At 43.0% G+C, this 21948-nt stretch overlaps 2 protein-coding genes and 1 pseudogene across 2 annotated transcripts; 2 read left to right on the forward strand and 1 right to left on the reverse strand.

Annotated features, from left to right (window-relative positions):
* The first annotated feature begins 380 nt into the window (after positions 1 to 380).
* Positions 381 to 10292, forward strand: LOC118937463 (annotated as a pseudogene).
* Positions 10293 to 11921: 1629 nt separating this feature from the next.
* Positions 11922 to 15034, forward strand: LOC110535221 (fat storage-inducing transmembrane protein 1). The gene is made up of 2 exons (XM_021620091.2): positions 11922 to 12394; positions 13947 to 15034. The coding sequence occupies exons 1-2, from the start codon at positions 12177 to 12179 to the stop codon at positions 14650 to 14652; spliced, it is 924 nt and encodes a 307-aa protein (XP_021475766.2). The 5' UTR covers positions 11922 to 12176; the 3' UTR covers positions 14653 to 15034.
* LOC110535222 (proteasome activator complex subunit 1) lies at positions 14751 to 18626 on the reverse strand. The gene is made up of 11 exons (XM_021620092.2): positions 18366 to 18626; positions 17550 to 17582; positions 17383 to 17445; positions 17159 to 17260; positions 16713 to 16770; positions 16412 to 16509; positions 16203 to 16271; positions 16038 to 16105; positions 15862 to 15916; positions 15696 to 15782; positions 14751 to 15255 (listed from the first exon to the last, which is right to left on the reverse strand). The coding sequence occupies exons 1-11, from the start codon at positions 18402 to 18404 to the stop codon at positions 15175 to 15177; spliced, it is 753 nt and encodes a 250-aa protein (XP_021475767.1). The 5' UTR covers positions 18405 to 18626; the 3' UTR covers positions 14751 to 15174.
* Positions 18627 to 21948: the final 3322 nt, after the last annotated feature.

Here is a 21948-nt window from a genome sequence, read left to right on the forward strand (position 1 = left end):
GGAGATGTTTGATATGGGTCTGGAAGGAGAGTTTACAGTCTAACCAGACACCTAAGTATTTGTAGTTGTCCACGTATTCTAAGTCAGAGCCGTCCAGAGTAGTGATGTTGGACAGGCGGGTAGGTGCAGGTAGTGATCGGTTGAAGAGCATGCATTTAGTTTTACTTGTATTTAAGAGCAGTTGGAGGCCACGGAAGGAGAGTTGTATGGCATTGAAGCTTGCCTGGAGGGTTGTTAACACAGTGTCCAAAGAAGGGCCGGAAGTATACAGAAGTTAGTTCTGGGATATCCGGCGGTCGGGGCTCCAGCGTCAACCCCGACGGTTCTCAAGCAGAATACAATCAGAGCAGCAGTAACAGCGGTAGTGGCAATAGGGTGACATGTGGTTATTAACTGAGGAGGAACACGATTATATTGATGTGCTGACTTACCTATTGAGGAGGTAAGTTGGAGCTGGGACTGGGAGACCGGTCTGTGGTATTTCATTGCAAGAGGCACTGTATCACATCCGGCTGTGATTGGGAGTCCCATAGGGCGGTGCACAATTGGCCCAGTGTCGTCCAGGGTAGGTCGTCATTGTAAATTAGAATTTGTTCTTAATTGACTTGCCTACTTAATTAAAAAAATAAGTCTAGCTAAAGAGTAGACCTAGCACATGAGAAGTGCTCTGCTCCAAGTCAAAACCTACTCAACACCATACTCTAGCTGTGGGAAATAGGGATGCAGAGGTCCCTGAAAAAAACAGAAAAAAACGAGTGTATGTGAGAACTCCTTCAAGACAGTTGGAAAAGCATTCCAGGTGACTATCTCATGAAGCTGGTTGAGAGAATACCAAGAGTGTGCAAAGCTGTCAAGGCAAAAGGTGTCTATTTTGAAGAATCTCAAATATAAAATATATTTTGATTTCTTTAATGGTTACTACTAGTTTGGATGTCTTCACTGTTATTCTACAATGTAAAAAATAAAAACCCTGGATTGAGTAAGTGTGTCAACTTGACTAGTACTGTGTATATAAAATAATAACTGTGCCTTTACTAGTCCTGTATTATAGGACCGATTTTTATTTAATTTTTTATAGCCGTCTGTAGGTCATGCATAAAATAATAATTATACGCCCCTAATGTTGAATGGAGTGATTGCTCATCTTGGGTTCTACATATGTTGCCCTAGTTCATGTCACTGAGCACAGTGTTTTCCCAACCCTCTCCCCGTCTCTGTGTGCACCTGAAGGGGGAAGGTGAGGCTGATCCATGTGAATGGTGCGACACGTCCGCAGCTCGTCCAGTCGTTCTGTGTCACTAGTCACAGACACTAGTCACAGACATCCTGCTGTTTTTACTGTGAGCGCAAGCAATGAAAGGAAAAACGACCCCAAAAAAAGTGATTATTTTATATAGTGCTCTTCATACATATTTCAATGCACTTACTAGACAACTCTGTTAAATACACAATAACAAGTCTCTTAAGACTGAACATAATGGCATGTTCCTTTCACAAGTGTTATTTATACAGCAGCAGTCAGCCACACTTGTCTGCCCCACTGGTCTCTGGCTGACTGCTGCTGTGTCTTGTCTGTCTTGCTGGTCTCTGGCTGACTGCTGCTGTGTCTTGTCTGCCCCACTGGTCTCTGGCTGACTGCTGCTGTGTCTTGTCTGTCTCGCTGGTCTCTGGCTGACTGCTGCTGTGTCTTGTCTGCCCCGCTGGTCTCTGGCTGACTGCTGCTGTGTCTTGTCTGCCCCACCGGTCTCTGGCTGACTGCTGCTGTGGCTTGTCTGTCCCGCTGGTCTCTGGCTGACTGCTGCTGTGTCTTGTCTGCCCCACTGGTCTCTGGCTGACTGTTGTGCCTTGTCTGCCCCACTGGTCTCTGGCTGACTGCTCCTGTGTCTTGTCTGCCCCGCTGGTCTCTGGCTGACTGCTGCTGTGTCTTGTCTGCCCCACGGGTCTCTGGCTGACTGCTGCTGTGGCTTGTCTGCCCCGCTGGTCTCTGGCTGACTGCTGCTGTGTCTTGTCTGTCTCGCTGGTCTCTGGCTGACTGCTGCTGTTTCTTGTCTGCCCCACTTGTCTCTGGCTGACTGCTGTGTCTTGTCTGCCCCACTGGTCTCTGGCTGACTGCTGCTGTGTCTTGTCTGCCCCGCTGGTCTCTGGCTGACTGCTGCTGTGGCTTGTCTGCCCCACGGGTCTCTGGCTGACTGCTGCTGTGTCTTGTCTGCCCCGCTGGTCTCTGGCTGACTGCTGCTGTGTCTTGTCTGTCTCGCTGGTCTCTGGCTGACTGCTGCTGTGTCTTGTCTGTCTTGCTGGTCTCTGGCTGACTGCTGCTGTGTCTTGTCTGTCTCGCTGGTCTCTGGCTGACTGCTGCTGTGTCTTGTCTGCCCCGCTGGTCTCTGGCTGACTGCTGCTGTGTCTTGTCTGCCCCACGGGTCTCTGGCTGACTGCTGCTGTGTCTTGTCTGCCCGGCTGGTCTCTGGCTGACTGCTGCTGTGTCTTGTCTGCCCCGCTGGTCTCTGGCTGACTGCTGCTGTGTCTTGTCTGTCTCGCTGGTCTCTGGCTGACTGCTGCTGTGTCTTGTCTGTCTTGCTGGTCTCTGGCTGACTGCTGCTGTGTCTTGTCTGTCTCGCTGGTCTCTGGCTGACTGCTGCTGTGTCTTGTCTGCCCCGCTGGTCTCTGGCTGACTGCTGCTGTGTCTTGTCTGCCCCGCTGGTCTCTGGCTGACTGCTGCTGTGTCTTGTCTGCCCCACTGGTCTCTTTCTCCCCAGTTTTCTGCCCAATCATGTGGCACACAAGGACACATACCAGCAGAAAGCATTCTGTGGTGTGTACAGTAACGATGGCAACATGTTCCCCTCAGCGGGCCACGGTGAGGACGTGGGTTTTGACAGTGGTGTGAGAGAGGAAGTGGTCTACCCCTCAGCTTGGAAGCTCGTCGAGACCCAGTTTTTGTTTGTAGTAAAAATTGTGTACTATAGCCGTGTCTCAGGATCAACCACTACTAGATCTACTTATATCTATTGTTGGACTACTGATCTATGTTGGTCTCTGCTGTTTCTTCATGGCCTTTCCCCCGCTGGAGATCTGTTGGAGGATCGGATTGTCTGTCTGATTTACTATTACTTTTTGCATACAATATTTCATTTGTTTTGGTGTGATTTATACCGTGATTGATGTGTTCTGTTGTATTGAAGACCACAGAGATGTGACACTCTATAGTAAAAGAGTTTGATTGCAATCTGATTGTTTTAATGAGACTGGGATTACGCATCACTTTATGAAAGGACAAGGTCATTTGGGTTCACTGAACTCCTTTACTGGGCTGGACTCTTTCAGGCCTGAGGTACGGGACCTTTCCTTGAGGAACCAGAGCTCATCGTCTTTAATTTTTTTTTGTGTGTGCTCATTTATTTGGGTAATATAACCAACACAAAATAGGTTTTAACGTTATTTCAAATGTTTTAAGTGTTTATGAAAGGTTATTTTCATAGTGATTTAAAAAAAAAAAAAAAAATTAACACGAGTCCTTTGTATTGGTGTAGACTTGACGGACCAGACAGGACTCATTCCCTTCCAAACCAAAAGGAGAAATCAATATTTTCTCTGGTAGGCACAACCTACCTGGCACCCCTACAAAACAATAACCTCAAGTCAAAAACCATTACATAGAAAATGGCACCCCAGATGGGACCTCTCCAACATTGAGAAATAACCAACGTAAATCTCTTATGTGGAATTAAAACAATGGATTCACCCCAAGAAAATGTGCTCATCCATATGATACAAATCAGGGCCCTTCTGAAAAAGGGGCTGACAATGCAAATCTTAATGTGAATGGACCTGATTTGGGCCAGAGCCCTGGGTATCTGCATGCTCGGTCTGGACCACAGGTGGCCTAACCAGTTACTCTCTTATTGACCTGGACCTGTGTGGACGTACTGAGCTAGCCCTCCCTCTGACACCCAACCTTCCTCCATCTTGTTTCTCACCAGAGGTTGTGGTCATACAACTTCAAGGAGACATACTTGATATTCGTCAGACTCAACATCTCCAAACTCAAATCCATCATAAATGCAAATGTCTGAGTGAAGAGCAACAGAGTGCAATGGAATTCTGAGACTCAGTGGGCACTCTAAGCCACATGCTGACTGACGGAGCTCTGTGAGAGTGGAACAAGGAAAGAACACAACCATTACAGTGGAATTCTGAGACTCAGTGGGCACTCTAAGCCACATGCTGACTGACGGAGCTCTGTGAGAGTGGAACAAGGAAAGAACACAACCATTACAGTGGAATTCTGAGACTCAGTGGGCACTCTAACCCACATGCTGACTGACGGAGCTCTGTGAGAGTGGAACAAGGAAAGAACACAACCATTACAGTGGAATTCTGAGACTCAGTGAGCACTCTAACCCACATGCTGACTGACAGAGCTCTGTGAGAGTGGAACAAGGAAAGAACACAACCATTACAGTGGAATTCTAAGACTCAGTGGGCACTCTAACCCACATGCTGATGGAGCTCCGTGAGAGTGGAACAAGGAAAGAACACAACCATTAGAGTGGAAGTCTGAGACTCAGTGAGCACTCTAACCCACATGCTGTCTGACGGAGCTCTGTGAGAGTGGAACAAGGAAAGAACACAACCATTACAGTGGAATTCTGAGACTCAGTGAGCACTCTAACCCACATGCTGACTGACGGAGCTCTGTGAGAGTGGAACAAGGAAAGAACACAACCATTACAGTGGAATTCTAAGACTCAGTGGGCACTCTAACCCACATGCTGATGGAGCTCCGTGAGAGTGGAACAAGGAAAGAACACAACCATTACAGTGGAATGGGAAAACTTTAGAAATTATTTTTTTTAGTTCTTAACGACATCGCTGTGTTTACATGGCCAAATTCACATTAAAACAATGTCACTTTTTATTGGTTTATTAGTAGTGACCTCTGGTTCCTAACACATGCATCCCTTCCTTGTCTTTCTTAGACCAGAACCTCTGTCTGAATGACACCAGTAGGGGGAGCTTTAACGTGAAGCAGTCACCCCAGACTCCCACAAGATGCTCTATTCCAGCTGGTCTCACTACACACACTGGTGGGGGCTGCTATTTATTTAAAAATAAAAATAAAAAATAATAATAATTGTCACCTTGACTTTAGCACAGATGAACTAATGTCTAGGATTATAACTTCATTTGAAGATATGGAGGTTGGATGACAGAGCTAAAGGAATGGTCCAGTGTTTCTACATTTCTATGAAATATGGCCTATAACTATTTATGAGTTAACTAGCATTTTTTTTGTAAGGAAAACTATTTTAAGTATGTTAAAAAAACAGATTTTCTGTATTTGAGTGGTGTGGTCACAAATATTTATGCAAGAAAAATAGCATTTTTGAACAGGTTGGTTTAAAATGAACATTTGTGGTGGGGTATTTTTTATTTCAATTTTTTTCTCCCAATGAATGCTTTGGCCACATACGTATATAGGACGCGTCAATAACATTATTTGGGTATGAGTTAACATTATGAGCTTTTCACTGGACAGTTACTTTACCCAGTCAATCAGAGGAGCTTTGATAAATAAATAAAAAGCTAAACTCTTGCTAATTTTGAAAGGAGTGATTTCAAAATCCACTAGATTTCCGTCACAATGTCCACCAGAATATAGGCTCAGAATCTCTCTTGGGCTTCTTGTTAGGATGTTTCATTGTGTAGTTTGTACTGACGCGTGCCCTCTTGTATCCCTCTAGTTTATGTCTGCAGTGTAGATGAGGACAGTGAAACCCACACCGATCTGGACCTCAAGTTTGTGTTTCTCCACATAGTACTTATAGCTTAACCAATGAGGAAATGAACCATTCTACCTGCAATCCTCTTGATTCACAAGGATGCATGACATTAGAGCGAGTCATCTCAGCCATCTATAACTGGTTTTGTTTTGCCACTGATGGAGCAACAGGAAACGTTTTAAATGAGATAAATTCATCGTCCAGAACATCAATCACGTGGATAGCTGAGTACTTCAGTTCATGTGATTTCCCATTTAATTACTGCTTTTTAGGCAAACTAAAAATGTGTGTGTGTGTGTGTGTGTGTCTCAAACTTTTACTTATGAATTGATGTCAAAGTGAGACTTACACAGATTTTCCCTCAAGTAAGGATTCAAACTTTTAAAAGGTGCACTATGCAGAAATCGATCCACCATTTCCTGGTTTCTAAAATTCAGATAGGCAAACTAATTTCAGTGTGTGTGACAAAACAAGCAAATGAAGTGTACAGAATCAACTGTACCATCTTCAACGCTGTGAAATATATTTTTGGTACCAAAAACATTGTATTTTCAGCTGTTTTGAAGCTGGTGTACAAAAGACAAAACAAAACTTAAGGGGAGCATAGAAATAATGAACATAGAACAGATCTACAGCTTCTTAGACTTGCTTTTATAACCCACTTGTCTGTGTGAATTTGGGTCAGGTTGTTCAAAAAGGTAACATATATCCCAGCTCCATTTTTAAAACGGATAAAATTGAGATTTTGTGTACATAGCTCAAGTTTCCAACCAATTTTCATGCAAATATTCAAATATATTAGTTCCACCAAACTGACTTGTTGCGGATAAAAACCAGTACGTGATGATACACACAATGTACTTTTTCCACTTGGGTTTTCAGGGAACGAATAAAAATGAAATGTTCAATGTGTTTCCGTTGCATTTTTAACTCTACCGATTTTAGTTTTGTCACGAACTGTCAATAGCAAATGTGCCTACTTTGGTCTCGGCCTGCGCTCTCTATATAACAGCAACACTGTGGGTAGGCTAGTCTACGTGATGAGATTTATTATGGATAAGAGCAAGAATATTTTGGAATTGTCAAGCATTGATCATCATGTCACCAGAATGAGACCCTCAATATTCATTGGAAAGGAGCATCAAGCTCATCGCCGTGCTCTTTCACCACCCTGAGAAGTTCATCAGAATGTATTTAATCTGTAGCCTAATAAACCGCATGGTTTCCCTGAGTCGTAGTGGGACGACCACACGTGTCATCGTGTGACATATGATGGTTATTATATCAATATTTGCGCATAAGTCTTTCCACAAATGTCTCGGATAATTAATTTAACAGACATCAAAAGATCCCACTTTGCCTGGCTTGTTTTGTCTACGTTTAGAAAGTTTACCGAAACATTTTCTGTTTCCATCAGGCCTGTCATGACTCTATATATTTATCAGACATGTACTTTACGCATGTATAAAAGGTTGTCTGGAAACCTGGTTATTGGACTACACACAATACCCCATAATGTCTTGAGTCAGTAAGTATTCAATCCCTTTTGTTATGCCAAGCCTAAATAAGTTCAGGAGTAAAAATGTGCCTAATAAGTTGCATGGACTTACTCTGTGTGCAGTAATAGTGGGCTATTGTCTCTGTACACCACACATACAATTATCTGTAAGGTCGAGCAGTGAATTTCAACCACAAAGATCAGGGAGGTTTTCCAATGCCTCACAAAGATGGGCACCTATAGGTAGTTGGGCAATAACAATTTTAAAAAAGCAAACATTGAATATCCCTTTGATGAGCATGGTGAAGTTATTAATTACACTTTGGAAGGTGTATCAATACACCCAGTCACTACACAGATACAGGCGTCCTTCGTAAATCAGTTGCCGGAGAGGAAGGAAACCAATCAGGGATTTCATCATGAAACCAATGGTGACTTTTTTTAAACAGGTACAGAGTTTAATGGCTATGATTAGGAGAACTGACCATGGATCAACAGCATTGTAGTTACTGCACAAGACTAACCTAAATGACAGAGTGAAAAAATCTATGGCAAGACTTGAAAATCAACAACTAACTTGACAGAGCTTGAAGAATTTATAAAATAATAATGTGCACATTTTGTACAATCCAGGTGTGCAAAGCTCTTAGACTTATGCCACCTCAATAAAACTGGGAACTCCGTAAAATACCTGGTCAAATCATAACTTCAGTGATCTTCAGTCGGAGATCTAGAAAGAGGCCTGAGATTCCTGAGTTGGATGACCGTTCAAATCTTCTTCTTTTTAAAAATTTTTCTCCCCTGTCAGATCTTGTCCACAATCAGCTCCTTGGTCTTTCTGATGTTGAGGGAGAGGTTGTCACCACACTGCCAGTTCTCTAACCTGTTAGCTACTCTCACCACCTGGGGTCGACCCATCTCTCTTCTCTCTGGCTGAGGCTGGTTAATGTTCTGTTCTTCCCTCTTAGCCCAGATAAGAATAGGTTCTGTGTCTTCTCTCTGGCTGAGGCTGGTTAATGTTCTGTTCTTCCCTCTTAGCCCAGATAAGAACAGGTTCTGTGTCTTCTCTCTGGCTGAGACTGGTTAATGTTCTGTTCTTCCCTCTTAGCCCAGATAAGAACAGGTTCTGTGTCTTCTCTCTGGCTGAGACTGGTTCTGTTCTTCCCTCTTAGCCCAGATAAGAATAGGTTCCGTGTCTTCTCTCTGGCTGAGGCTGGTTAATGTTATGTTCTTCCCTCTTAGCCCAGATAAGAATAGGTTCTGTGTCTTCTCTCTGGCTGAGGCTGGCTAATGTTCTGTTCTTCCCTCTTAGCCCAGATAAGAATAGGTTCTGTGTCTTCTCTCTGGCTGAGACTGGTTAATGTTCTGTTCTTCCCTCTTAGCCCAGATATGAATAGGTTCTGTGTCTTCTCTCTGGCTGCCTCCAGAGGGAAAGGGGTCATTGGAGAGTGAGTGCACCCAATATATTTCATCCCAATTTGACATTTTCCGAGACATTTGAAAATAAAATAGTTTGTTGCGTTTTATAGCCTAGCTAATGATGGCTGCTTCTATGGTATCGATCGGGAACAGAATAAGATAACTCTTAAAGTGTGTGTCTGTCCGCCTATGGACATTGGCATTGCCAAGTATTCAGTCACAACCTGGTCACCCTCTGTCTCCCCACTGTAAGCTTACAGAGACGATACAGAGCAATCCTGTTCTCTTGGGACCCTTTGTCATGACCCACATCACTGTGTTGTTGACCTCTGCCATCTGTCCCCCCCCCCCCCCCCCCCCCCCCCCCCCGCCCATTCTGTCTCCTCAGATCAAAGCTCACGACCACGATGTGAACACAGTGGCGTTTGCCGACAGCTCGTCCCAGCTGCTGTTCTCAGGCAGCGACGACGCGCTCTGCAAGGTGTGGGACAGACTGACGCTGCGGGAGGACAGACCCAAGCCCGTGGGCCAGCTGTCTGGACACAGAGACTGTATCACCTTCATCCACAGCAAGGTAATAGAGGAGAACCACTACCGTGTGTATGCGTCCAGCATGTGCAATCACTCTCTTACATTCTCTTACTGTGTTGGGTAGTCATCGATATCAAAGCCTAAACACATACATGGGACAATGTACTGTTTATACATAAATACACTGTTCTGATATAACTGGACAGGTGAAAGCTATGCAGGGCCGTTTCACCAATCAGCAAGCGCTGCGATAGTGAGGAAGGATGCATTTTGTAGTATTTGGACAGGGTCTAAAACTCTAACCACTTCATCCTGATACTGTGCACATTAAGGTATAAACCTTCTCTGTGTGCCTGTTGACTCCTCATCCCTGTCAGGAAGATACAGGTTCATTATAAACCTCCTCTGTGTGTCTGTTGACTCCTCATCCCTGTCAGGAAGATACAGGTTCATTATAAACTTCCTCTCTTCAGCTTGCAGGGCGACGCACGTTATCTGATCAGTAACTCAAAAGGACCAGTCCATCAAACTGTGGGACATGAGGAAGTGGTGGCCTCGCGGCTGAACATCGTCCAACAGGACTGGGAGTACCGTTGGCAGCACGTTGCCCAGAATGGTGCTGGGGAGGCCATGAGGTTGTTGTACATCTGTACTGGGTCCTAGTCGAGATCACATTTAGATTAGCAAGTGGGCCAGAAACACAGTCCAATCCGACTGTAATCTACTCTAGATTGCTCTCAGAAAATCTCATATTTGCTATATTAAGTATTGATGACATACAGTATGTTTAATCATTAATCTCCTACTACCCCTCGCATTTGTTGTTCAGCTGTACTTGAGGCAGCTGTACTTGACTGTACAATAGCTGGTTGTGTCGACTGACCTGTCGTCTGCCTGCTGTCTGTTTGTCCGTCTGTCCTCCCAGCCCAGGAGAGACACTAGCTGGCAGGCGACACCTCAGTGATGACCTACAGGGGTCACGGTGTTCTGCACACACACTCATACGCTGTCGGAGTTCACCGCCGGACAGAAGGGGGTGGAAACAAGCGAGGAAAAGGAAGTGATGTCATAAGTGTGGGACAGCCTGACGGTGTCAGTCAGTGACTTCACTATGGGGAGAGGCAGGACCGCAACAGAGGGAGGAGAACAAGCTCAGAGTGAACTGTGAAATTGCATTGATTCAATGCTAGATAACAATACATATAATGTAAATTCTTACCTCTGTGTGTTTGGTGCAGAAGCCACTATTACCCCCTGTATTCACCAATCTGCAGAGAAGGGATACAGTTGAGGCATTGTCTTCTTTCAGGGGCCTTACTCCTACTCCTAGCCACGCTACCTTGTGTTATAAAACAATGACATTTAAGGAGAGTTGTCTCTTCTGATGCACCCCAGTGTACAGTAAGAATAGGATGAAGGAGACGAAAGCCTCTATGAAGTTTGGCCGGAGCCGTTTATGCAGAACTTATTGAAGCTCACTAAGCACTTGCTCCAAGAGCCCCCAACAAGCCTCATGCCCACATTGTGTTTGGTTGCTTAGAGTAAAAAGCAGCCCCCAAATAATGCATGTGTAGACTAAAATAATGTCATAAATCACAGAATGATGATAATTCAGTATAAGGTATGTTGTAATGGAATTAATGTCCAGAGGTAAGAAGACAGTGTACAAAACATTAGGAACACCTGCGCTTTCCATGAGACTGACCAGGTGAATCCAGGTTAAAGCTATGATCCCTTATTGATGTCACTTGTTAAATCCAATTCAATCCGTGTAGATGAAGGGGAGGAGACAGGTTAAATAAAGATTTAAAATAAATAATAATAATTAAAGCCTTGAGACCATCGCGACATGGATTGTGTATGTGTTCTGGGCTTTAAGACACAGTAAAGGGTTTGGGTGTGTGAGTGTGCTTGGAACATCAACCTTGATAAAATCTCTACAAATTGTTTTACAATAAAACCCAGGAAATACAGTCATCAGAAATCCAACGAAGGGAATTGGCAGAAATCTGCAAAAGTTATGATTGCTCAACATTGATTGTGACGACCTGTCGAACCTCTGCAGTAATGGGCTTTACAGATGGGTTTTCTATAAAAGTTGCTGCTTGAGCAATAGGAAGCAAGAGGGAGATTTTTTTTTAAACCAAATCAACAGCTTTAAATTAGTGGGTTGCCCCCCCCCCCCCGCCCCGCCCCGCAGCTAACAGACAATTATCTGCCATAAAGCCACAGCAGAGTTCCAGGGGAGGGTATTGTAATGGCAGGAATGCTGATAGAGCTCTAAAATTAGTTGGAATCCTTGGCACCCTCCGAGGGCGAGTGAGCAAATAGCCCAGATGGAGAATGGGAGCTGTCTGTCTGGGGACTGGCCTCCAGGGCTATTAGTACGTCTATCTGTGTGAGAAACCCTCAGGGGCTCATATCGGAATGAAGACAGGCAGATGCTAAGTGGTAGGATACATGGAGCAGCATGTAAAGGGATGTTAAGTGGTGGAATGGGCCTTAGACAACGCTCTGTGAGGCAAGTGTTGCTAGTGACAAACACAGACAACTGGGATGGACGGAAATATACTTTGGCATCAACAGCTGAGCCTGTGAATGGAGAGTGGAGAGGACTTTGCCAAAAAAGGAGACTGGCTTTTTTCAAAATGTAGTGACTGGGGGGAGGGGGGGGGGGATGTGTAGGAAGGAAGGAATGGGTATAAACCATGTGCTCTGACAGCCAGAGAGATAAACGAACACAGGGTAGGAGTGTACAGCACTGGACAGATACAAGTACAGTCAACACTTGACGACAGAGCATACTCTCTGCCCGTAGGAAGAGGACGATAACATTAGAATCGAAAAGATGTGACTCTTAAGAAAGTTGGCATAAAAGCAATGGATCCAAAGATGAAAAAACAAATTGAACCCAACTAATAGACAATGACAAGGGAGAAACTACACGGATGGCTAAGGACCAAAACAGACCGGTGAAGATTGCCATGATGGTCCTAAACTCTGTTCTGGTGGTTGTTACAGACCTTTGGGCTGGACTGCTTGGCAGCGCCGTATTCAGACGCCATTTTCACCTCCTGTTGTCGGGCGTGGTTCTGTTTGGACCAGCCCTGAGTCTGTGGGTGTCCAAGTACAGCATCTTTGCAAACAGGAACCACTACCTCTACAGGTGAGGTCTTTTTTTTTGTTTTGACAACGCCCATCAGTATTAAGGAAAGCCACTATTCATGTGGATTAAATGGGCATTAGCATGATATATAATATTGGAGAGAATAGATAAGTTCCATCCTTTCAAAGCTCTGTTATTGTTGTTTTGTGATAATGAATGTGTTGTTTATGTTTTCACACATAATATTCTTCCAATGGCCATACCATCTAGCTCTGTCCCAAGCAGGCGTGGACTGGCACATCACTGTGTGCACCGCGGTATATTGGCCATATAGCACAAACCCTAAGGTGCCTTATTGCTGTTAAAAACTGGTTACCAAAAGAATTAGACAAGTAAAAATAAATGTTTTGCCATACACTGATATACCACGGCTGTCAGCCAATCAGCATTCAGGGCTCGAACCACCCAGTTTATAATGCAAATTAGTGCTTGTCATATGCGTTTCCCTGAATCAATACATACCCTAAGTGTTCATTATTATTACAGGGCTCCAGACTAACATGTTCCCCTGGTGTCACTTAACTTTTACAGTTGGTTGCACCAGCCCATGACTTGGTCTGACCCAATTCATCCTGAAGTCATTCATTAAGAAGTATAATAGAGTAAGTAATAAGGTATTTCATCGAGCATGTCCAAGCAGGAATGCATGATTAAAGATATTTGGATGTGCAGTCACTAACCTAATCCAGTGATTGTGAATTTTGGGTTGACCGTTAAGACTATAGATTCACATTTTTTTTGTTTTGTTCAATAGAGTTGAATTACATACATCTTTATGTACACTAACTAATATCATATGCAAATTCATTTGGGGTTCAACACCCGACAAAAGTGGAAACTCAAAGAAAATGAACTAGATCACTAACGCTGAGTATAATACCCACTGCTAGTAGTCATGTATTCATCCAACAGTAACTGTACTGTCCTAAAAAAAACTAGCAGTTGTGGGCTATTACCCATGAGCCCTCGCGTGCGTGACGCTCCATATCTCAAAACCAAATCAAATATCGTGGTTGTAAAATAGTTGCTATTGAGATCAACAATGAGAGTTGAGAAGATGAAAAAAGAACTACAGAAATCTGAGACCCTCCTTTCTTCGTCAGGGACAAAGGGATGAAGCTTCCAAAGCTGTGTGTTTTTCCCGCAATTGCATTTTGAAATGTTAAATGATCATAACAAATGTTTCTGTTGAGCTCATGGGGGGGTAGGGGGAGAGTGACTTGCTCATCATAGAAGCAGGCACCAGCGAGGACACAGGCACCAGCGAGGACACAGGCACCAGCGAGGACACAGGCTCATTATAGATTAGTAAAACAGAGAAAATGTGCTCAAAAATATACAAATACAACAACAACAAAATGGCCCATGGGCCACATAACCTTTTTCCATATAAAAATATTTTTGTGTGTCAATTTCGACCAGCCCAGCCCCCAAAAAATGGTCCAGCCATCTGGCATTTGCCAGAATTGCCAGATGGCCAATCCACCCCTGGTCCTGAGCTATTTAGCAATCTTACATTTATACTAGATACCTGTTTTGGATTCTCTTTCAGGATGTTCCTGCGATCGGGCTGGGCCTGGACCTGTGTTTTCACTGGCTCCTTCGTCTTCGTCCTCTCCTTCTCCATCCGTCGATCCCTCTCTCTCTCCGTTTGCCATCTCTCACGGATAGCCACCGTGGGAGCACTGTGGTGGGGCTCTCGCAGTCTCCTGACTCTGCTGGAGAACATGTCAGGCAGCTGCTACGAGCCCATGCCTGCTACCCTGGTTGGGGGCCTGAACCTTGGCCAGGGAGCCAGTGTCCCAGGGCAGTCCTTACTCCTGCTCCATGAGGGCGAGCGCAAGGCCTCCTGCCTGAAAGCGGGCATGCTGTGGCAGGGCTGGGAGGTCTCAGAGGACACTCTTCTCCTCTGCCTCTGCTGCCTGCTCCTGGCCGAGGAGACTGCAGTGTTGGGGCCCTATCTAGCCCTGGGAGGGCCCTCGGGGCCCCCGCTGCGCCTGCTCTTCCTACTCTGTGTCTCCCTACTGGGTCTGTGGCTGTTTCTGCTGCTCTGTCTGCTGGCTTACTTCCCGCAGTTCCCCTCCCAGCTTCTGGGGGGAGCTCTAGGGTGTTTGGGCTGGAGGGGGCTGTATCAGGGTTGGTATCGCCTGCAGCCCAGCTGGTGCTGTCCTGGGTGGCCTGGAGAGGGACTTCTCATCACAACTCAGAGAGAGCCGTACAGTGAAAGGGGTGTTCATGACGTGTGGCCAAAGCATTGATGTCTTTGGCTAAAATATTTAAAAAATATCAAAATAAGAATGGATAGGACTCCACAGCAAAAAGGGCTCTCTGCTTGATATTTTATAAAAACTAAAAGTAACATTTCCATTTGCTTTATAGTCAGTGTGATAACTCCTAACATCAAGAACATCGAATTGGATAATAACAGGAAGATTATTTATGTACATTACCACAGAATTGAGAAAGTAAAAATTTCATAAGCAAAATATTGAAATAGTTTTAAATCTCACCATGAAGCATTAAAAAAATACTCACTTGATGTTATGCCAGTTATCACTACTTTAATTTAGAAATTGAATAAATTGATTGTGTAATACAGCAGTTTTATTGGTTATGAAAATGAAAATGTTTTTAAATCCACTGTGTCTGAAGGTATTCAGTTACGAAACAAGCATTTTAACATGTTACACTACACGATTTGTATCATAACATGTGAATGGGTGAGTAAGAGTGTGTCGCTATATTGCCGTCTCCAGTGGATGTTCACAAGAGTCAGTTGATCAGTAGATGAGGGCCTTGCAGTCCCCTCTGGGCTTCTTGATCTTGTCATAGTTCTTGTTGATGATGTCAAACAGCAAGGCCTGGTGAATGGGTGACAGAAATAGCAGGGTAATTACATCACTGAAAGCCTTTCATCATCATTAGATTGGATAAGATAGATTTTTATTTATTGTCTGTTTCACACAGATATTCCCTTTACGTCAAGAAAATACACCGCGATAGACCCATCAAACATACAAATTCATCATCATCACCACTTACAATGACCCTTCTTTTTACAACAAGGGCATCAAACAGAGGACAACAGGTAGGTAAGTACAATGTGAGGAGCAGGAGAGGCATTGGTAATTATAAACTCAATCAATTTGTTCGTTTGATAACAGGGTTTGGTTTCCATTCACAACTCTAGAAGTCCAGGTAAATACTTCACACTGGGAAAGTTTAACTTGGAGGTTAAATTATGGGGGTGCTGAGCACGTCTAATGACGGACAGAGAGGTATGATACATGAGGGAGCTTACATAGGTGTTGCGGATCTCCAGAACCACGATGCGAAGCTCACAGTACTGGTACTGGTCCAGCTCATGCACCAACTGCCTGTAGTCTCCCTGGAGGTAGTTACACAAAATATGGTCACACACACACACAAATGAAAGCGATCACACACACACACACACAAATACTAACCACATGAGGTTGTTTTGAGGCCTTGGCAACAGCATCCCCTCTCTCACTGTAGTACCTGATAACACATCACAGATAATGAAGGTGTTTGTTAGTCACATTAACACAACAACTACATAACGAATTAGATATGAGTGTAAACAGTAAACAGTGATCTTTTGGTTATTAAGGTCTCTTACTTTGAGATCTGTGTCTGGAATTCTTCGATCTTTGTGCGAGTGTTGGTCAACAATTCAAACACTTTTTCCTGTGGAACAACATTATGAGCGTAGGACCTACCAACAGTTTTATCAAGGTATGGCTGATATGACAATCATCATTTTATTAAAATCAGAAAGTCTGACCTGTACAGCCACCCCAAAGTTGTTCCCATCTTCAATTTTGGGAATCTGAAGTTGCACCCACATTGACACCTGAGTAAGAGATCATAGTATTTATGTATTTCTCTAGACACTTCTCACCTATTTAGGAAAAGATGTGCTAGTGAATTTGAGATGTAAAATAACAGTTTGGCCCACACAGAGACTAAGAGAGGGACAAAGGGCTGACTGACTGTGTTCAGTTTCTCCTTCAGTAGCTGGATCTGAGGCTTGATCTCCTTTAGAAGACTTTCCACTCTCTCGTTGCAGGGGATCGGACCACAGGGAGGCCCTTAGGGAGAAACACCATGAGAAAACTCAAAGAGTAGGATGAAGTTATACAAACGCACTGGTCTAAGTTTCTATTTGTGTGTCCTCTCTAATGGTTAAGGTTAGGATTAGTGGTAAGAGTGAGCTGATCCTAGATCTGTGCATTCGGGCAATTTGACAGCTAACCGCAGTTGTAAATCGGTGCTATTGTGTCTTCTTAACTACCTGCGTCTTCATCTTCTTTCTCGCTGTCCTTGTCTTTCTTCCCTTCCTTTGCCTCTTTCTGCAAAACAAGTGAGAAGAGGGGCGGGCGAAGGATTTTGCATGGTTCCTTCATATGTGTAACAGTATAACTTTAGACCGTCCCATCGCCCATACCCGGGCGCGAACCAGGGACCCTCTGCACACATCAACAACAGTCACCCACGAAGCATCGTTACCCATCGCTCCACAAAAGCCGCGGCCCTTGCAGAGCAAGGGGAACTACTACTTCAAGGTCTCAGAGCAAGTGACATCACCGATTGAAACGCTATTTAGCGCGAACCGCCGCTAACTAAGCTAGCCGTTTCACATCCGTTACATATGCATGGTCGATACTACTTGGGAGTGATTCCAGTGTAATCCAAGGGGTTAATCATGATAGACCGCTGAATTGGGTGAAACGTCTGTACCTCCTCTTTCTTCTTTTGCTTAGCCTCTTCTTTAGCCGGGTCTGGTATTGGGATGTCCAGAGGAGCCTTCAGAGCTGCCAGGCCATCAGTGCTTAAGGATGTCTGGGAACCATTTCACATAAACAAAAATATAGATTATATTTGCATTCTTATGTACAATAGCTTTGCATCAAGGTATTTGGACTGAGATTGAAAGGTGCGCTTGTGTTTTTCCACAGCCTCACCTTCAACAGCGTTTCCATCTCTGCAATCTTCTGAGGGAAGAATGATGTGACCAGGGTCTCTGCCTGTAATACACCAGTTACTAATGTTGGACACAGTTATCGTTTTAACATCTCAAATGTGGTCATTTGGTTATTATTCAAGTAGACCTGCACCACTAAGGGCCTACCTCTTTAGTGAGCTGAGTGCAGAAATCATCAACCTAGGAAATTGAAACCAAACACAGAAAAAAGGTTTAGAATTCACAGCAGAAAACCCAACTCCCAATGTCTCTATAATGTTTGGACAGTTACTTTCACCTGGACTGTGGGTCAGGTTCACCTGATGCAACACAGTGAATTTAAATTCAGACACTACAATCAGCGTGAAAATGTTACGCTTCGTATGGTATGTATTCATTTGTGGATGTCCATCATCCATTTCCTATGACATGTTAGGAATTACAGTTTATTGTGGCTAACGTTAGCTAGGTGACTGGGTGTCTAACTTTAGCTAGGCTAGGGGTTAAGGTGAGGTTAAAGGGTTAGCTAACATGCTAAGTAGTTGTGAAGTAGCAAAATATAAAAGTTGCTAAAATGAAACATTTGTCCGTGATGAGATTCAAACATGCAACCTTTGGGTTGCTAGATTTTTGCGTTATATGCCCACCCTTTGCCTTAAGTAACCGGTCTTATCTAACCATACCAAACATCGTACGTACGTATGCGCGCGCACGCGCGCCAAGTAATGTGGGTCTGGAGGGGACTCACACAACATATAATAGTCATTTCATCGTCCCAAGATGTACGTGTACTATGTTACGTCTAGTCTATGAGACTAGGCTGTGATGTGAACTCACATGTCCCTATTATTGGTCTAAATGTCAAAACGCCTTGAAGATTAACAGGGCTGCTGAGTTATCTGACACAAGTTATATTGGCAATAGGCTATAGTCAAATCATTATATAACGTTAGACAAAATTCGAAAAGAAATGGACAAATTTACCTGTTTCTTCGACTCTGGGCGAATGTCTATTGAAGTCATCTTGTGATGGGAATTTATTTACTTGATATGCAAAAATGACCTTTTGCAATGCAAAAATAGAAAGCAACTAAATAGTTCACAGAGTGCGCGGATTTTCCTAAATGTCTGATAGTGCACAACGCTGAAGTCAGTCACCCGTTAGTCAGCTCAAAAAGTGAAAATGAAAGTAACTGAACCCCTCTCACGGAGACGTAATTTCCTGTTTAGAAGATCAAGCTAGAGAATCGTGGGATTTGTAGTTTGATTATGGGACCGTAGCATACCACAGTGTAGCCCAATGATGGGTACGGAATAAACACAGGTTTTGTTCTATGAGATAATCTTCATCAGCTAACGTCACTTTTTGTGAATTTTGAAGCTTAATGTATGACTGCAGTTCTGAGTGTGTCCTATAGATGGTAATGCTGCTTCTGCCATTTTGAGTGGTATGCTCATGGTCAGTTTATGTCTGTCTGATGTCATATGACTAAGTAGGTCTCATCAATGAAAATCTGATATATATATTTTTTTTTAATCCAGAATGCTTTCTGATTTCCAATTTTGTTTGAATTCATAATAACCATGGATAGCCTAATAACTCAGAAGACAGAATACTAAACTGTAGCTCCCAGTGTGCAAATGCACATGACATGAAGTTGGCACTCAATTAGCAAAGAAACCATGATTACAAAGACTACAGTGTGCAAGCTGGGCCAGTCTTGGTCATAGGGGCTTTCTCACTTAAAGTTTCCATCAACCTGAAACAACCTAATTCAAGTAGGCTAATTGCTGCCCTACGCAGAACAATTACAAGCCTTTCTACAGATTAAAAGTTGCTCTCAGCTCAGAAAGCTTGAAAAAGCCATGAAGGGTTGAGAAACGCTGCTTCTCTGAGAGGTATTATTGCTTTGTGAGGGCAAGTCAATCCTATTATTGATATTTTATGTTACAGTACAGTAATGTTGACCAACGTTGATGAACTGTTGAATCTTGACAAACAAACTAAACAAAAAATTTCACTGGCATATTATATACTTAGAAAAAAATGGTGTCCTTATATAAACAAAAAGGGTTCTATAACTTGCTTCATATATGGAACCCCTAAAAGCTCTGTATAGAACCCTTTTATATGGTTATTTGATTAAAAACCCAAGGCTTCTTCTTCACTGAACCAAAATTGGTTCCATATAGAACCCTGTATGGTGCCATTTATGAATTATGACTACTACTAATAAATAGTCATATTTTTTAGCCAAGAATATAATATAAGAAACATTAACAGACCAAATAATACCAGCAATGTTTTGACATTTTATTGTCATTATATGCAAACATAGTTCGGAAATATGCACTGGTGGCCAGGGTGGAAACTGTTTGCTTGAATGATGACCAGCGTCAATCTTGGCACCAACTCTGTGGCTTTATGGAACAGTACAGTAGGGGTTGTTGCCTGCTGGGTCTGGAGAACAAGATAAAAGGAGCAAAAACATGAGTTGATCTACAGAAATAAGCATGAGTTAATCTGCCAAAATAAAGATACATTGCAAAGCAGACATATAATCATTATGATTTAGAAGAACAACTTACATAGAGTTGTTGTCAGCAGCAGCCGAAAGAGAGATCCTCTGTCTCTGATGGGTTACTGCCAGACTGAGCAAAACATAGTGTGTCAAAAGCCATATAATGATTAACTAGCCTATTGAATCACGACGACAAATATATATAAATCATTTAGATAAATACTTCCTCTCAGTCCGCCCACTGCCCATCAAGTGCATTCAACAGAGGTCAACAATAGTCTTGTAATAGCTTCATGAAACATTGTCCCCTCATCTGACTCCACACTGAAATATTGAAATAAAAGTAACAATTAGCTAGTAGCCATTGTCAGGCTGGGTCTGTAGCTCTATTTGGCATATTCCATAATACAAAATCATGTTTCTTTGTAAGAGCTAGCTTGTAAAGTGGCTAATTAAAGAAGCCTAGCTTTGACCTGTCTAGCTTGTTAGCTAGCTAGCTTACAAACAGTGCTCAAATGTTTTATCTATCTAGTCTAGCTATAGTTGATTAAATTACTGACTTCATTTATTCAACCACAGTCCTCTTGCATCCTCATGTTGGAATGGCGGTTGTTTTTTTAATCAGAATGGCAGTTGGTTTTTAATTCAGAATGGAGGTTTAAATTTGAATAGACCAAAAGGTTCTATAGAATCCCCCTTTTTTTTATGTAAGTTCGTATCAAATCAAATCAAATGTATTTATAAAGCCCTTCTTACATCAGCTGATATCTCAAAGTGCTGTACAGAAAGCCAGCCTAAAACCCCAAACAGCAAGCAGTAAAGATGTAGAAGCACGGCATATGCTTTTATTTCCTCTTGCTTCTAGCGAGCAGTAAGTTGTTGTGTGCTGTTTGCCACTCCGACCGCTGCAACAAAGTTGCAAAATCGTGATTTCGACCTCGCCCTGCTATAGAGAGTTAATGTTATCAAGGTTATTTGCCTAGAAGACCCCTTTTTTTATGTAAGAGTGTATGTTTTTATTTCCTCTTGCTAGCTAGCAGTAAGTTTGCAACAGCACAGATTTGTATGTATTCCTTAGATGTACTAAGCTGGACAACATGTGTCTAATATTGAAACAATGGTGTGGCTATATTTAGGTCATTTTTGCTGCTCATGGCAACACTGTGGTGTGATTGCTTGCATCATGAAGGGTGCTTTGACCTGCAGTTGGATCCAAAGTGATGAAAATATGGGTTAGAGCCACCCAAGCACATTAATAATGGGGCTCAGCAACGTCATGATAAATGTAATTGATTTCATTTATCTACTTAAGTATTGTGGTAATGTACATGTTAAATGGGTTCAACATCAGTTTGAAATCAGCCACAATTGATAAGATCCAATTGAGTTATCCAAACAACTTACTGCAAATCATTCTAATTGTTTTGTCTGATTATTCAAATTGATTTAATTGACAATCGTAATCTGAATATTCAGCTGTCAATGAATCATCTACTTGTTCAAGTAATAACCTGTGCAAACCGCAGTAATGAAGTCAGTGGAGATATTCAAACATGATTGTGGGCACGTTGGGTGGCAGTAACCAAAAGGTTGCTGGTTCAAATCCCAGACCTGACTTGGTGAAAAATTTGCCAATGTACCCTTGAGCAAGGCAGTTATCCTTAGCTGCTCCAGGGTAGCTGTCAATAATGGCTGAACCCTAGCCATGACCCCACTCTTTGAAGGTGTCTCAGGGAGGGTGGGATATCCAAATAGGATAACTTTAAGCATCTAATAATATCTATTCTATTATATCAGTGTTGCAGACATCCAGTACAGCCAAAAGAACGACTCTAAAATAGCTGTCACAGCAGTAGACATTAGTTATTAATTGAGTGAGTGATTTAAACTTAAGCTGTTTTCCATTTCTGCCTAGTTGCGAAATATACTGACCAAAGGTCTTTCCTCAATGGATGACAGATGATAAAGGGGAGGGGAGCGTCTAGGAGAGAAACATGGTAGCAAAGGTTGCCTGACGTATTAATAGTGTTCCATGAAATGGTATT

This window comes from Oncorhynchus mykiss, chromosome 11 (genome assembly GCF_013265735.2).
Source record: "Oncorhynchus mykiss isolate Arlee chromosome 11, USDA_OmykA_1.1, whole genome shotgun sequence".
Lineage (NCBI taxonomy): Eukaryota > Metazoa > Chordata > Actinopteri > Salmoniformes > Salmonidae > Oncorhynchus > Oncorhynchus mykiss.